The 16,127-nt window shown below is 55.2% G+C and overlaps 5 protein-coding genes across 5 annotated transcripts; all 5 read right to left on the bottom strand.

Moving 5' to 3' along the window:
- Positions 1 to 410: 410 nt before the first annotated feature.
- Positions 411 to 3,903, bottom strand: BZA05DRAFT_470147 (uncharacterized protein). Its single transcript, XM_051487884.1, has 2 exons — positions 3,626 to 3,903; positions 411 to 3,563 (listed from the first exon to the last, which is right to left on the bottom strand). The coding sequence occupies exons 1-2, from the start codon at positions 3,703 to 3,705 to the stop codon at positions 791 to 793; spliced, it is 2,853 nt and encodes a 950-aa protein (XP_051344522.1). The 5' UTR covers positions 3,706 to 3,903; the 3' UTR covers positions 411 to 790.
- Positions 3,904 to 5,592: 1,689 nt separating this feature from the next.
- BZA05DRAFT_17263 (uncharacterized protein) lies at positions 5,593 to 6,473 on the bottom strand. The gene has a single exon (XM_051479209.1). It carries the CDS (start codon positions 6,243 to 6,245, stop codon positions 5,703 to 5,705), a length of 543 nt encoding a protein of 180 aa, XP_051344521.1. The 5' UTR covers positions 6,246 to 6,473; the 3' UTR covers positions 5,593 to 5,702.
- Positions 6,194 to 6,658, bottom strand: BZA05DRAFT_17272 (uncharacterized protein). The gene has a single exon (XM_051479211.1). It carries the CDS (start codon positions 6,528 to 6,530, stop codon positions 6,273 to 6,275), a length of 258 nt encoding a protein of 85 aa, XP_051344520.1. The 5' UTR covers positions 6,531 to 6,658; the 3' UTR covers positions 6,194 to 6,272.
- A 43-nt stretch (positions 6,659 to 6,701) lies between these two features.
- BZA05DRAFT_330186 (uncharacterized protein) lies at positions 6,702 to 8,241 on the bottom strand (the record flags this gene model as incomplete). The annotated part of the gene is made up of 4 exons (XM_051480523.1): positions 6,702 to 7,366; positions 7,438 to 7,544; positions 7,601 to 7,669; positions 7,736 to 8,241. 4 exons carry the CDS (start codon positions 8,239 to 8,241, stop codon positions 6,702 to 6,704), a joined length of 1,347 nt encoding a protein of 448 aa, XP_051344519.1.
- Positions 8,242 to 11,804: 3,563 nt separating this feature from the next.
- BZA05DRAFT_17210 (uncharacterized protein) lies at positions 11,805 to 12,384 on the bottom strand. Its single transcript, XM_051479208.1, has one exon. It carries the CDS (start codon positions 12,284 to 12,286, stop codon positions 11,978 to 11,980), a length of 309 nt encoding a protein of 102 aa, XP_051344518.1. The 5' UTR covers positions 12,287 to 12,384; the 3' UTR covers positions 11,805 to 11,977.
- Positions 12,385 to 16,127: the final 3,743 nt, after the last annotated feature.

The following is a 16,127-nucleotide window of genomic DNA, read 5'->3' as shown; positions in this document are numbered from 1 at the left end:
AGAAAAAGCAGTGGAACAATACTAGTAGTCTAGTAGCCTCCATCACCCTTCGAAAGAAGGTGGGTGATTGGCGCGGTGAAGCGCCCTGCTTAGAGCCTTGGAGGACCTTGGAGGAAGGAAGGCGATGGATTTCGGGCTGAAAGGACTGACTGAGGAAGCAGATGCTGGAGGAACTGCGGATTTGAGTGGCTGTTATATCCTTCCACCCCTCCTTCCATGTTCCTCCGTCTTAGGTACCTGCTCTTGGAAGGATCAACCCCGCTTTCCGGCGGCATTTGATGATAGGAAGCGTCATCTGATGGGGCGATAAAGTGCGATCCGAGGCTCGAGCATTTCAATTTTCCAAGCCCTCCTTGATTTAGCTGCATTTTTTTCCAAGAGTGCAGCATTCCAAGCAGCTAACAGTTCGGACAGCATGGGAGAGCTGTCATTCCTGTAACTCCAGACGCAAGATGTCAAAGTCAATGCCTCCTTAGGTGTCCCTCGTCCGGGTTGATAAACACCGACGACAAGATAAACATAAACAACAGGATATCAATTCGTAGCAGCTCCAAGCCGAGCTCATCATAACATCATATATTTACAATCGTGAATCCAACCCACCTCATGAACGCGTCCCAAAAACAAAACCAACCCCACAACCTCAGATGCATGGGGGAATGCGCATACAACCATACAACCACACAACCGTACAACCATGCCAAATTCCAAATTCCAGCCAAAAGCAGCAGCAGCAGCAAAACAAGAAAAATAAGAATGAAAACCAACGCAGCTACAGCCACAGCTACAGCTACAATTCCTCACTGTTCGCCTTCCTCCTCCTGAAAACCGCCATAGCACCAAAAAAGTTCTCCTCCTGGGGGACCTTCCCGATTCCCGCGAACGGCACACCGACCGCAACATCACCCGCGGCAGCTACAATCGTTGCGCCAAACCGCTCGCCGGGCTCCGCACCCTCCCATACCACTTTGGCCCTTATCCTCTTGTCGTCTTCCGTGTCCCGCGGAAGGAATGGAAGCTTGCTCAGCACCAATTCCATCCAGCTGCGTGCGGTCGACGCGGTCGACTGGCCTGTCAGCATCTCACCGTTCCCGATCTCGACTGCCCACACTGCGCCGCGCTCCTCGCCCGCGAATTCGCTTCCAATCCATAGCAGACGACTATCCGCGTCGGCAGCCAGGGAGCGGCCAAACTTGGTGTATCCCGCCGGATCACTTGGGATAACCTCGTGAACCAGTTTGATTTCGGGCGTGTTAGTTCCCGTGCTTGTTGTAGTAATCTGGTATATCCTTACCACACCAACCTGCTTCGAATCATCCACCTCCTCGTTTGGCGCAGAAACAGCGATCCATTCTCGGCCGTCCGGTAGCATTCCCGTAGCAAGGGAATGGCCGAATCCGGTACGTTGCGGACGGAGCGCAAAGTCCTCATCCGCGATAGTGGTAACGAGTTTGGCAGGCTCGTCGGGTGAGAAACGGTAGCCAAATACCTTTCCTCTCCCGGGCGCTGAGATCCAGAGGAGCTTGGAGCCGGACGAGAATGCGATGGAAGTACCAAATCGTGCGTACGTGGTTTGGCGATCACACGGGATGCGATCTCTCTCCGATTCCGGCAAGTAAAGTCCAAACATATCAGCAACAACCCCTTCACCCCGTGCCTCATGGAGAGAATAGCAACTAGTGACGCCAATCCGATCCTCGGAAATGCAAGTATTATTGATTGCGTTGTGCTGTTGTGCTAGGATAAGTGGGCTCCTGTGATTGTCCGAGACCACGTCGTCCTCCGAGGTAGCATACCGAAGCCTAATGATGGCGACTTCTCCTTCACCGAACTGTGGTCTCTCGCGTCCATTGCAGGCTCGTTCGCGGTCGGAACTAGAGGCCGAGACAATCAGAAATTCCTCATCGCTATCCGGATGAAGCGCGGCCGATAAGAGGTGATCGCCCCATTGACGGGTGCCGATCGAGCCCAGCTCCGCTCCCTGCCGCGAAAACGTGAATTGCGATTCGCCGTCTCCAGGAATGAAAAGTTCGACGCGCCCAGCGAGGGCTTGCGGATGGAATGGGAGCGAAGGAGGACGGGCGCCGTCGCACGTTAACGGTCCCGGGGCGGAGACGGCGAGAAATGTGCGGTTGAGCGCTTTCAAACTGGTTGATGCCGTACCGAAACGCTGATCGACAGACGAGCCCACTCCTCTTACTGTGAGCGACGATGCATCGTGCAAGCCTTTCGAGCGGGTACTGTTGATGCGTAAATTATGCGTCGAGCTTTGAGTAAGCGAGCCCGAAATGAAGCTATTCGGAATGACGTAAACGTTTCCCTCACCAGGTCGAGACGAATCTTCACTTTCCCATGGTGCTCCAACCGCAAAAGCCAGCTCCTCCGGATCAGTCGAGAAGTACCCGGCGGAGATCGATGCACCCATGTGTCCGTACGGCACATATGTTGCGACGTAGATTCGGTCATCAAAAGGTAGAGAATATTTTTCCGCCGGTCGGCGTGGAAGTGTTCGAACTTGCTCAAGCTTTCGCGGAAGATTGAATGTCTCCGCACCAAACCTGTCGGTCTTGACATCCATTTCCTCCATCTCTCGCAATGTAGCCGCATACAAACTGTCGTCATCCAGAATATTGTGTCGAAATTGATGTGTGTGCGGCGGGGCCATTTTCCCAGCACCTCCTCTGGCCCGAATGGCTTGAAACACATCACAGATGTTCCATCCTGCGCTCAACTTATCCTCCTCGCTGATTCCGTCAGAAAACCACCTCGTCAAGTTTGCCCAGCAGTTGACCGTTCGCGCCGTCATCTCGTCGATGCCACCCAGATAGTACCCATCCATCTCATCGACCAGCATCGGCGACGTCGCCGCAAACTTCTCAAAGAGCCTACCACCCAGCGCGAGTTCACTCCTCAGTGCCGCCAGTCCGCGCATAGTGCAGTACCTGAGCCCCCACTTACTGACCCTCAATCCCATGCGCTCATATATCTGGACGAGATCACCGACAGGCATCTGCCAAGAATTCTCGATCCACGCACTGGACTCCTGCGGTAGTCTCGCGAGCCTGGCCGCCGCAATGAAGTCCCCGCCCACATCGAGCGTCTGATGCGCCTCGGCCACATTTCCGCCAAAATCGATGCCCGCAAGCGCCGCCAAAAACCCCGTCGGCAACCGGATCGCGTGCCACGTCGCATCGGCGGTCTGGTGCGACGCCACGGCGAACACGAACGCGACCAAGCTCTCAAGATGCTTCTGTTCATCCTCCGACCGCGAGCGCGTTCTTCCGGTACCTCCCGCCTCCGTACCGTTGAGAAACCCGTATTTCGACGTGATATGTTCAACCGCGGCGATCAGGAACGGCGGCCAGTGCGCGGCCTCCGCGAGCTCGTCGGTCTGCAAACACTGGTACCCCCAGTCGGGGAAGAACGCGCCGGCCTGCACCGACGCCGCATTCGCGGCCGCGGTGACGAGCGGCGAAAATACTTTCTGCGGCGCGTGGAATTGCGGCAGCGAGTTCGGCAGCGCGAATATGTGCCCCGATCGGTGCACGATTTGGTTGTGGACCCTAAAGGTGAGGCTCCGATGTTAGTAATGCTTATCGAGGGAGCCCCAGGGTGGGGACAATACAATACACCGCATGAGTCGGCGAGAGGTTGCAGCAGCAGCAGCAGCGATGCTGTCAGAAGGTGGATGGTGGATGGAGTCATCCTTTTGATCGAGCTCCCGGGGACGGCAGGACACGGCCACTTCGTCGTCGTCGTCGAGGCCGTCTTCGAACGGAACGGAGAACCGCTCTGCCGCACGGTGGTGGGGTGTAGATAACGAGTCGTGAAGGTAGCTGTTTCGTGGTGACGCCCTGTTGGATGGCGTTCGTCGGGGCAATATGGAGCTCAGGGCTGTGGGGGGTGGAGGTTGGGCTTCGGTGCAGTGTGCACCCTTACAGCTGTCTCACCTCGACATCCCTGCAAGCCAAGTTGATGACATCAACGGTTAACCAACAGTATCTATACTTAAGGGTCTACAGCGAAACGAATGTTTTATTGACATCTAGCTCTGCTTGATCTAATATGAAGGACAGGAACCATCGGCGTACTCTATTTCCATACCACGCTCCCCACATTTATCCGATCATTATCGAGTTCTGGGCGGACACGCGACACTTTTTCCTCAGATCCACAAATATCACTCGGTTGCGTAATCCGTTAGTTAAGGAGCGGGAGCTGGCAGGCGTGGACAACAAGCGTACCATGGAGCCCTACAGGGCCGCCAGCGAAAGCTGTGCAGTACTCTAGTTATAGCCCTGCTCTTTGAAGCCGTGCGCGCGGTTCGATGAGCCGCAGTAGCTTGAACTGACTTCAGAGTACAGTACACCGCCGTTGCTTGCTTGCTTGTTCACGGGAAAACATTCCACACCCACACACCTACACTACCCTCAAGCTACCATACTCTACATACTTCTACCTCCTATGTACCACAAACATACTACAAACTTCAAAGCCACAAAAGACCTAGATTCCTCCCACCTGTGACAGCTGACCGCTGACCGCTGCCGACACCCGCGTAGATACCTAAAGTAGGACGTAGGTAGTCGCCTCCCGCTTCCCGGAGTCCCGCACACAAAGGGCGGGTCGACTGAAGTAGTTATTAGCCGCAAGTGGCCACCCGCCATTGACACCCGCCATTGACACCCGCCATTGACACCCGCCATTGACACCCGCCATTGACACCCGCCATTGACACCCGCCATTGACATCCGCCATTGACATCCCCCCTCCACCCGCCCCGCCCCGCCCCGCCCCCGCCCACTTGCCCGTTTGTCCTGCCCCGCCCCTACCCGCTCGCACACCCCCCATACTCCACCCATCCACGGGCCATCCCATCAAACCGCCCTACCCCCGCCAGTTCCCCACGGGAAGGGCATCCACAGTCGAGATCTAGACGCACTGCGCAGTACATACTATATCCCAGTGCCCACCGTCAAGGAGCCCCCCCCCCCCCCCCCCGGGAACCGACGTCACTGACACTCCACCCTCCACCATCCACCCTCAACTTATCCCGACAATCGATAGTCGAGACGAACCCACGCACTCCTCCATGCCCATGCCCATCAAAGCAACGGGAACCGACGACGTTGTACGAGTACAAGTAGAAACGCATGCATGCCCCCAGGCCTCCTACATACATACATCATGTAGAAAAAGAAAAAGCCAGGCTCTGCGCGTGCGTGCGCTGGCCTTCTAGCCATGGTCCACGGTCCACGCTGCAGCAGAGCTGATCGTGAACTCCTCCGTCGCGGCTGCAGACTGCGGTCATGGCGACTGTTTGCCCCTCCCTCAAAATGACAGAAAATGTGGTGTGGTGGTGCCCCCCCGGCCACCGGGTGGAGGGTATGGATTGCGGCTTCTGGAAGGCTTCGCTCCATGCGTTTCGCCCCCGTAACGGTCTCTTCCAAGCGGAAACTTACCGACGGATCGACAACCCCACATCGAAAGCACCATGGCATGGCATGGCAGCAGCAAGCACAACCACCACCACCACCACCACCACCACCACCACCACCACCACCACCACCACCACCACCACCACATGGCAAAACCTGGACGGGTGGATGGGAGAACAAACAGATGAACGCAAGATGAAGTATGCAAGCAACAGGCAAGACTTGCAGCACGCTCCTCGAAGGACACCGCCAATTCTTTCCCAATCAGATCAATCGATTCAAGCCATTGATTCCTTCTCTAGAGTACACCAAGATCCCAGTTCCTCCACAAGATGTACTCGGCGTATCCTCCTCTCTAAAATGCCTGCCAAATACCCCCCCCCAATAATCCCTATAACCTGTATCTTTATCCCAAGACAGTCCCGTATAAATCCCTTCGCCAACCCAAAACTTTTGATGAAAACCCCTCCCCCACCCGGACCCCCCACCCAAACCCGTAAGAAAGTTAGACCCCGAAAAGCAAAAACTCCATCCCAAACCCCAGGCCTGACCGCCGGTTCCCAAACACCCCATACCCAAACCCCCAACCCTCCACCACCCAAAGTACCGTAAGGAGATATACACACTCCAGCTCAAAAAAAAAATCGCAAAAACAAAAGCTCCCCCAGAGTCGTTAATAATTCGTAATCGTGATAGTCGTTGACCGTCCTCATCATAGTGTCGTTTCGTCGTTGGTAGTCGTGAAAGAAGTCCCAGACCCCAGCCATTAAAAAAGAGAAAACCCGTTGGTACGTGCCCAGAAATCATAGACAAGAAGCAGAAGAAGTCGAAATATCATCGGTGCCGGAAATGGCATGTCCACGCTCGGATCCAAACATCAGATCCGATGAGGTGCACAACACCCCTTGCCCTGTCGTGAGGACTGTGTGACCCGCAGAAGGGAAAAAGCCATCGCGCAGGGAACAAAAAAAAAAACACCAAAAAGTACAAAGCAAGCAAGCAACACCATATCCGGAAGCTCCTCCAGAAATTCGGAGAAAGAAAAATAACCCCCCCGCCACCCAAAGTAAAATGCTCCGTAAGAAAACCCATCAAAAAGATAAGGAGATAGGATAGAAATAAATCGAGATGTCGTGAGGTGATGGAAAAGGATGGAAGAAATATGAAAAAGAAAAAAAAAAAGATCGAGTCAAAACATTCAGCCCCGACCCTGAGATAGAGAGAGGGGCGCTCTGTCGTTTGGATGCCTCCTCATCATCATCATCACCTTGAGGCGGTGTGGTAGCTCATGGCTACGCTTCCAATGCCGGGAATTCTCTCCTCGTAGCTTTCTCTGCGGACCTCACTCATGCAGTGCATGGGCATCATGGCCTGCCTGTGGGTCATCTCGTTCTCGCGGAGCTTGACCATCCTGCTCCAGATCTCGGACTCGCTTCTGCCGGCGAGCAAAACGTTGACCTCATCGAAGCTGAGCTTGCGGTTGAGCAACAGGTCATCCTCTTGTTCGGACCAGTTGCTGTGGGGTTCCCGATGGTCTTCGATCATGAAGCGGGCTGCATACGAAGTCGGCGACGGAAGCGGGGTCGGTTGGAAGAGACTGGCAGACTGCCCCCAGTTGGGCTGCACAACTTGATAGAGATTGTGGTGCATGGGTGGAAGTGCAGATTCCGTAGTCGGGGACATGTGCGGGATCGCATGAAGTGCACGCGGAGTGGTTGCGGACGGCGAAGTGCCGTGAAGTGAGTTCATCAGAATCTTAGGGCTCGATGAAATGGTGCCGGCAGTGGCGGTTGAGGCCATCTCATTGGCGAAAGAAGCGGAAGTGGTGGTGACTGGCGGAGGGCGGCGGTGACCCTGGTAGTATTTCAACTGACCAGATGCAAGGCGACGCCATCGGAATTGACAAGCATGGGAAGTCCTGCCACGAACTGAGCACACGCATGTTAGCCGGGCAAATTCTCACACCACCGAAAATAAAAATAAGAAAAAAAGTTCTTACAGTGTGTGGCGATTTCTTTCCATCCGAGCCTCTGCTCTTCCTTTAATTGCTTCAGGAGGATATCATCATTGGGGTCCCATGACATGGGAGTTCGTGGGGTCTTGGGCCTGGATGATTTGTTAGTACAGATCACGTGAGCCAACTGGAAAAACTAGGCACTGACTTCTTGCGACCAAGGACGTCGTATTCATCGCGATTGACTTCCGTGACGTTGGGACCGGTACGAGGAGAGCTTTATCGAGGGGGAAAAAATCAGCATGTGGAGACTCAATGTTATGTGGATGTGGTAAAAACAAACTTTCTGCCCTTCTTGGACCTCACAGCTCCGACCGTGTACAGCTTGTTGTCCTCGTCCTGGGTGCCGTACATATCTCGAGACAGATCGTAATCGATTGGGCCGAAACAGGCGCTAGCTGGTGTAGGAATGCTGACTGGCGTGTTAACCACGGAATTGCTCCGTGTGGTACCAGCGGTAGTAGGCGAGCTACTGCCCGACCAATTGTACAGCGGCGACGACGCTGATGAGCTGTCGGCGCCCGACGAATTGTCGGGCGAAGAAAGCAATGAGGAGATGGAAGCCCTCTTGGTAGCGGTCGCTCTGGTGCTTCGTCTAGGCTGGGGCGAATCTGCCCGTCCTAGGGCCGATGTGGGGGCGGGAGTCGACGCGGTGGACGAAGGCATCGAGGGAGGGTTGGAGTGTGGTGCCGTGAAGTAGGCGTCTGGGGCATAGTGTTGTGTGTGGGCATACAATGACTCGTTCGACAACGATGGTTGACGAGCCTGGTACAGACCCGTCGATGGCATGGGAGGTAGTGTCGTGCAGAGCGGAGCGGGAGCAGGGAGCTGTCTCGTAACACCGCGCGAAGACGAAGTTGGGAAGGATGCTGAAGCCATTGTTGATTGATGCTGGGATTGAAGGGAGAGTTGAAGTCTATCGTGTGGATGGCAAGGGCAGCGAGTTAGTCTTTTCCGTGAAGCTCAAAGGCACATAGCAAGGTGTTGGGATGGTGTTGGGATGGTGTTGGGATGGTGGTTGGGATGTTGTTTGATGATGTTGATGTTGAGTGTGGGTGTGGGTGGGTGTTGTGAAGAAGAAAGGAAGATAAAAAGCAGTCGAGGCAGAAAGATGCAAGCCCAAAGGGCATCTTATACCTACCAGGCGGTGGGGGAGGCGGAGGAGGCGGGTGGAGGAGGGTGTAGGTGGTGGTGGTGGAGGAGGATGTGGTGGTGGTGGGGTTGAAGGAGGGGTTGATTGTGTGTGACTTACTGTAGGTAATCGAATATCGAAAGATATCCAGACTTCAGATGAACCAGATATCAGATGGAAGCACAGCTACCCCGCTATTGCCACGACACAATAACTAAGCAGCTAGAAGAGATCGATGGTGGCAGGGCGGGCGGGTGGGAGGGAGGGTGTTTGGAAGTGGCTACCGGAAACAACCGAAGTGGGAGGAGGTTTTTTGGGGACCGAAGATGGAGATACGGGCCAGAAACTACTTGTTGGGGGTGGGTGGGAGGCCGAGCTGGACTGACCAAACGAAACAAGTTCTGCCTTTTCTAGCAGCAGATTGTGCGTCTGGCGTAATTGGGGGGGGGGGGGGGGGGGGGGGGGTGTGGGTAGTGCGGAAGATGTAAGGGTGGGAAGTGGATGAGGGTGGGAGGGTGGGAGGGGGGGAGTGGCTGCAGGCTCGAAGGGCTATGTACGAGACAAGGATGGCTGCATAGATGGACGAGTTTGTGTATGGTTTTGACGATGGAAGATGAAGGGTTGAGGAGAGTGATCACACAGCGGAATGCGGGAGGGGGGGTAGTGGTGGTTGTGGGAGAGTTAGCAGTAGTGGGGCTAGAGAACAACAGTAGCTGGCGGTGGTGGTGAGGGAGAGCGAGATGGAGAGCAGCAAGCAGGCGGAGCAGGAGGACGAGGAGCAGGAGGACGAGGAGGGCAGGGAAGTATACGGAAGATAAAGCAGCAATGTACAGGAAGAGGAAAGGGCGGACAGTTGTGGTCCGTACCAGAATAGAGTACTGGGTGTGGAGGTAGCAAACGCAGAGCAACGCAGTTGTTGGAGGGGAGATCAGATCAGGAGGGAGTGGATAGTCGGGGACGAGGCAAGCAATTCCAGATGCAGCCGGTATTGGGTGTGCGAATCCCAAGTATGCACGACCCGAACAGAGCAGCGACGGACAGCATCGGCAGGGAACAGAGAGAGACACACGACGACGGATGGCGAGAGGAGAGGATGGACGGGGGGAGCAGGAGGAGGAGGAGGACGATGAGGAGGAGGAGGCCAGCCAGGCAGGGAGGGCCCTGGCCAGGCAGGTAGGCAGGTAGGAGGTAGGTCTGTAGGTAGGCAGGCAGGTAGGCAGGCAGATGGCCAACGATGGGCCATGGGGTGGTGAGGGATGCCGTGGCCGCTGATTATTGCGGGCGTGGAGCGGACTTTTTCGAATCACCAGCCGCGGTCGAGCACATATCGTTAAACGGTCTGTACCGTGTACAATGAGCACTGGGCAGTTAGCTAGTTCGACGACTCCGTAGAAATACCGATAGGCTGGCGGGCGGGCAGGCAGTCGGTCGGGCCAGGACGGCCAGTACGGCAAGAAAAGCAACGCACGCACTCACAACATCGCAAGTCACACGTCTCCGCCGCTCACAAACACCACCAACGCGCCCGCGCGCGCGCAATCAATCAATGGATCAATCAATGGATCAAGCAATCAATCGTCACGGGCCGGCGGGCCCCCTCCATCAGCCATCAGCCATCGCCGCGCGCGCTATCGACGGCCCACCATCGGGCCAGGCTGCAATTGCAAGTAGTGATGTACCATGTACATACCAGCGCCAGTCTGAGCGCTCGGACTGCCGGTACCATATCGCCACTTGCTACTGCTGCTGCTGCCATTGAGCCACTGGCGGCGGCGGGGGAGGATGGGACGAGGACGTACGTTGAGGACTACTCCGGACAGGAGGGGAGGGGCGAGGGGAGCGGCGGTGGGGCTGCGGGTCTAGAGTAGAGGGGGTCGAGCTGTGGCCCAGCAAGCGAGCGCGCGACTCTCTCCACCCCTCACTCACTCTCGCTCTCTCTGTGCAGCTGCTTCACTCATGTCCCTCCCTCCTGGTCTGCAGCAGCTGGCGTTGCGGATTACCTATAGGGTACTAAGTTGAGCAGCACGAGTGGGACAGGACGGTCGCATGTATGTAGAGTAGTAGTAGCAGTAGTAGCGGTAATCGTAATAGTAGTAGTAACTAGCAGCAGCAGTAATAGTAACAGTAGCAGTAGTAACCAGTATGTGCGCTCGAGTGTGGCGAGGCATGTATGTACCTCCACCCTGCCTACACCGGCATATGTGCAATGTGCATCTGCACTCGTACATATCGGTCGTACATATCGGCAGGCAGGCAGGCAGGCAAGAGGAGGAGGAGTACTGAGGAGGGGGACCAGCTGCTGCTTTGGAGGTGGAGGTTGAGGTTGAATGTGAATAATCCACGGCGGCACGTCCGGAACACAACACCACTCGTCCATCGTCTTTGCCCTAGTTTCTCTGCTCTAGGCAGTTTGGACCGCCGAGGGCTACGTACGGTACAGTACTAACTAGCATTCCGTCGGTCAGTCGGTCCTCAAGATCTTGGGGAGGGAACAAAAAAAAAGTCCCGATTCACGGCAGCAGCAGCAGCCACCACCACGTAACCCCTCCTCCACCCTCCACCCCGGCCATCTACTCTCGCGCGGGCTTGTCTCTCATGAAGCCGCTCGGTAAGCTAAGTACATGGCTAGGGAGTTAGCGGCTTTGTTTGCACCGTCATCATCATCATCATCATCATCATCATCATCACAACCACCACACTCCACCTCCACCACCTCCACCACCTCCATCACCACCAGTACCACCACCACCACCAGCAGCAACAATAGCAGCAGCATCAGCATCAGCATCAGCAGCATCATCATCATCATCATCATCATCACCGGGATGTGCACAACCATAGCGAGTGCACTGGGCGACAGGGTTTCCTGTGATATCCATCACTTAACGCGCACACAACAACAGCAACAACTGTCAACAACAGCATCAACAACAACGAAGACATCCACACTGCAACGACAACGACGCCGACAGCGACAGCGACAACGGCCTCACTATCCCCTTTTTATTTTTTATTTTTGTTTTTGGAATGATCCTCCTGAGTCCTGAGTCCTGAGTCCTGGCCCTGCCTTGTCCACGACAACAAAGAAGAAGAGGAAGGGCGGCTGGCGGGTGGGAAAGTTTGAAAACACAGCAGCAAGCAAGCAGCAAGCCACATAGCTGGGGAGGTAAGGTAAGGTAAGGTAGCTCATTCCTCCGTCCGGCATCATAGCATCATCAGTTCATCCATCCCAGCATCCATCCATCCCATGCGAGAACCGAGGAGGTGAGACACGGACAGGCAGGAATTGGTGGGAGGGGGGAGGGGATGGCTAGGACCGTTATACGGGGAGCGTGGTGACCTCCCGCCCGGGCGAGTCAAGGAGCAGCAGCAGTCGAAAAACGCAAATGTACCCTACCCTGGAGTAGAGTAGAGCAGCTGCAGCAGGAGCGGGAAAGGGTAAGAAGCGGTTTTGGAGAATACTCGCTGAGTTAATGGCGTAAATGCAAAAGAAAAAAGAAATGGAAAAAAAGAATGGAATATTAAATCGGATAAAAGGGTTGAGGCGAAAAGGAAGAGAGAGAGAGAGACAACACGTAAAAAGAAAGGAAAAAGACTTATACCCCCCCGGCCAAAAACGTGCCGGAGATGCGTGACTGGTGGATGTTGTGCTTCCTGCCCTGGCCTTCCCATTCCCCACCAAGCGGCATCCTCATCAACCATGGCGACGACCGCCTATCAGCATCCTGCCGGCGATGGTAGGTAGACCAACAAAAAAAAAAGAAGGCCAGGACGCAATTCGTTCCGAACGTCTATCCCCCACGTTCTCTCCGCCTCCTGCGGTCCGGACGTCCATCCTGCGCATGCCCCGCGAAAATAAGAAAAAAGAAAGCAGAAAGCAGAAAGTCGACGGGGAAACATGAAAGAGACAATGACAAAAACCACGCAGCAGCTACGCCGGTCGGGGACGAGGACGGACTATCACTCGCTACCTTGTCCGCCCGCACGCCGCCCACAACTCGGCCGATCACCGCAGTGTACTGTGGGAGAGAGAAACACCGGAGACTTCGACCAAACTTTTGCGCCTGCTGTCCGCCTGCCATCTCTGCGCTTCAACAGCGATTCACCCCACCCCTTCCCCCCGCTGGACCGCCGCCATCGTCGAAACATAATCCAGCCCACCAGCCAGCCCACCAGCCCACCAGCCAGCCCACCAGCCCACCAGCCAGCCCACCAGCCCACCAGCCCACCAGCCCACCAGCGTCACGGCGTTGGAAAAGCAACCAACCAACCCCGAATCCCTGCTACGAACATTCCATCCCATCGGAACAGATCCTAGTCCATTGTCCTATCGGTCCCGCTCATCGCGTAGGTAGCCGACGACCGACGCCCTCTGTCCTCCTCAACCACCTCGTCAACCACCTCCCATTCCGCTGATTCATGATCATCATCATCCGTGAACCGAGCGTCAACTGCCCACCATGGACAGCATAACGCGGAGAGGCGCTCAATAGATAGACGGTAGAGGACAGGCAGGTATGATGTATGTAGACGTATGTAGTAGGCATACTTGTATGTATGTAGTGAGCGAAGTACTTCATACTACATGGCATAGCTAGCAGGTACAGTACCATTAGCTCGCTCGGTAGGCCCGCGTCGGTCAAACCATTTGTTTGCTGTGTCGTGCCTCTGCCCCTCCCCCTCCCTCCGTCAAGCCCTCAAGCCCTCGAGCCCTCCCCCCTCCCTTCGCTCTACCCCTCGTTCATCCAGTGTCGGCCCCTGCCAAAACACGTTGTCATCGAATGAGAGCCGCGAAACGACACTACTGGCCGGTAGTAATCCGTGGCCTGCTTCGATTCGTCGCGGCGGTGGGGTTCAGTTCGAACAGAGGGCGGGGGGGGGGGGGGATTTTTTTCCTCTTCTCTTTCGATGGGGGGGGGGGGCAAGCGGGGAACTGGGACTAGGGAATGAGATGTGCAGCTTGAAGAGATGCAGTGACGAACGGCCTGCATGCAGGGTGCGCTGGCATTGGATCTGATGGAAGGCAAAGACTGAGGTAGGGGAGCAAAGTAAGGTAGGGGAGGAGTGGAGGGAGGGAGGGGTTAGCCGCCTATTTTTGGTAGTCTAGCCGGGCTGCGCTCCGCCAAGGGCCGGGTAACAAGCCCCACTATGCTGCGCGTCTTCTGGCGGTAATCTCTTCTCTGGTCTGCCGTCGATCCCCGCTCCCGCCACACGCAAAATCTGCGATGGCGCAGAGTGAGGAGCGTGAGATAAGGATGGGAAGTACTGGTCAAGAGGCTCGATAGAGTGCTCTATCTTGAGTCCTTAGGTAAAGAAACAAAGCGTTCTCGGAGCTGGATAGCTATTCGAACTAGCCCCGAGTCTGTATGTACCGGTGGAGGCAGTACATATCATACATTCACACCGTAGAGTAGGTACATAGGAGCTGGAGCTTGAATTCCTTTTGGCTTTCGTTTTTCCTTTTTCGTCCTTCCCCGGCCCCGGCCCCGCATGATGCTATTTCTTTTCTTTTCTTTTCTTTTCGACTTCATGGCATTGCCATGGCCGCCGCCGCCTGTCTCTGTATGTACTTGTTATTCCTCCGCCGCCGGATTCTCCGCGAGAAGCCACAACAATAATAATTATACGCTTGGACGTTGAGCCCACGCATATCCACGCTTCCCTGAGGGATCTCCAATACATATCTCGGGTCACCATTACATGTAGGCAAGACACCCACCTACACCCTATCACCGCCTGCTGGAAAAGTAGATACGTTAGGTAGGCATGTACACATCCTCACACATACATGACTACCATGTTTGCATCTGCAGGAAACATGATATTAAGACCCCGATGCAGCCGACTGCATCGCCCATGTCCACCCCCCATCATCTCGACTCTCGACGTATACCCCTCACGGACATGGGCGTGACATGTGAAGGGTTTTTGAAACTAACCGCCAAAACTGCGAGGGAGCTCGTGGGCAGCAGCAGCAGAACCGTCCGGCGTCCGCCAGTTGCGACCAGCGCGCCACTGTCGCGAATACAATAAAATTCCTCGTGCTCGTCCGTATCCGCCGCCGCCGTCCGTGGGGCAAATCGCCATCGTGACCACTTGACGTCCCCGTCGAATCCCCGAACTCGGTGAGCCCGGAAGTGGTCGAGGCAATAGTGGAAAGGAAAAAAAAAGAACGCAACTCCCCGTTGCAAAACACCGCTCACTCGCAGTCAGTCAGTTCCCCATCCATCCCCATGCCACGTAGCTGTTGCCCGCAATGGCCGACGGGCTAACAGCAGCCTCGACCGCGACGATAGACTGGTGGTTTGGGTGTATTGGGTGTAGCCACCACAGAAGATTCTATGTATGGGGACCCTGCCCACCAGAAGTCCCCCCCCCCCCCCCCCCACCCCCCCGCCGGCCCCTCCCAATCCGATTGCTCAACACCAAGAACCACAACGATGATGATGCATCTGCGACAAATACATACCGATATTAGGACGTGGCCGGGGAATGAACAATGACGGTGTGCCAGAAGGCAAAGCAATGGCCTCCCGCCACCAATTCGCTCGCCGCTGATGCCAGATGAGAGTAATATCTTCTGCACTTCGCAGCAGACAGATAGATAGATCGTCGCTGCTATGCTGATGTGTAGAGAGCAATTAATCGGAGCAGCAGCAGTGTAAGGAATACTCTACCGTCAGTACTCCGCCAGTAGATCAGCTCAATACTCATCGAAACATCATCTTCCTGCCTTTCCCCACCAGCATGCCCTGATTGATATCTCCGTGTGCCTGTAGAGACCAATGGACTCTAGATCTCTGGGAGATGCCGATTTCGATGGCACTGGCGGTGGAGGGGGGGTTCGGTTCTGTCTGTGCTTCAGGGCCAATTAGTCGGCACTTCCTCGACTCAGTACTTCCCTACTTGTCCCTAGCTGCCGTTGATGTCTCTCGGCAAGTACAATGTAACTGTAGCCTCTTGGAGGCTCTTTGCCGTTGCCTCCGGCGGGCGGGCCATCCCAGTCGACATACCCGTATTTCGTACATAACTCTGGCCGAATAGCATTGAAATCCATTATCTTTTGTATCTATTTTCCCAAATTATTTTTCTCGATTCGATTAATAAATCGGGGGGCGGTTGAGCGATTGACGGCGGTGGATCCTCAGCAGCGGATTGGGACCCGGCGTTGCGTGAGTGGTGGCGGGATATACGACGGGGATGGTGAATACCTGTGATTCTAGCAATTGTGGGGGCTTGGTCCAATTGGTTCTCAGGGCATGCGTAGAGTCGTCGAGGCCACTGCAATAATCAGCGAATTCGGTTCGCTGAAGCGAGTCTCGAAAGCGGGGATTTTCGTGCAAATAAAAATAATAATATTGCCCGTCGCAGCAAAATAGCGATTAAAAAAGGAAGCCAATGGCAGCGCTTGATGTTGCATGTTGTCGTAGCTCTAAGGGCATGGATGTGTGCTGCACCAGCAACCCATGCGCTTAAGCTTGCGCACGTCCCATAAACCTAATATCGTGGGCGCTGTATGATGACGATCTCTCCGGCCTGCGGA

Source organism: Tricharina praecox (assembly GCF_024521635.1).
Source record: "Tricharina praecox strain CBS 144465 chromosome Unknown BZA05scaffold_1, whole genome shotgun sequence".
NCBI classification, from domain to species: domain Eukaryota; kingdom Fungi; phylum Ascomycota; class Pezizomycetes; order Pezizales; family Pyronemataceae; genus Tricharina; species Tricharina praecox.
The sequence above is the reverse complement of the archived record's forward strand: the minus strand, read 5'-3'. Positions and strand labels throughout refer to the sequence as shown.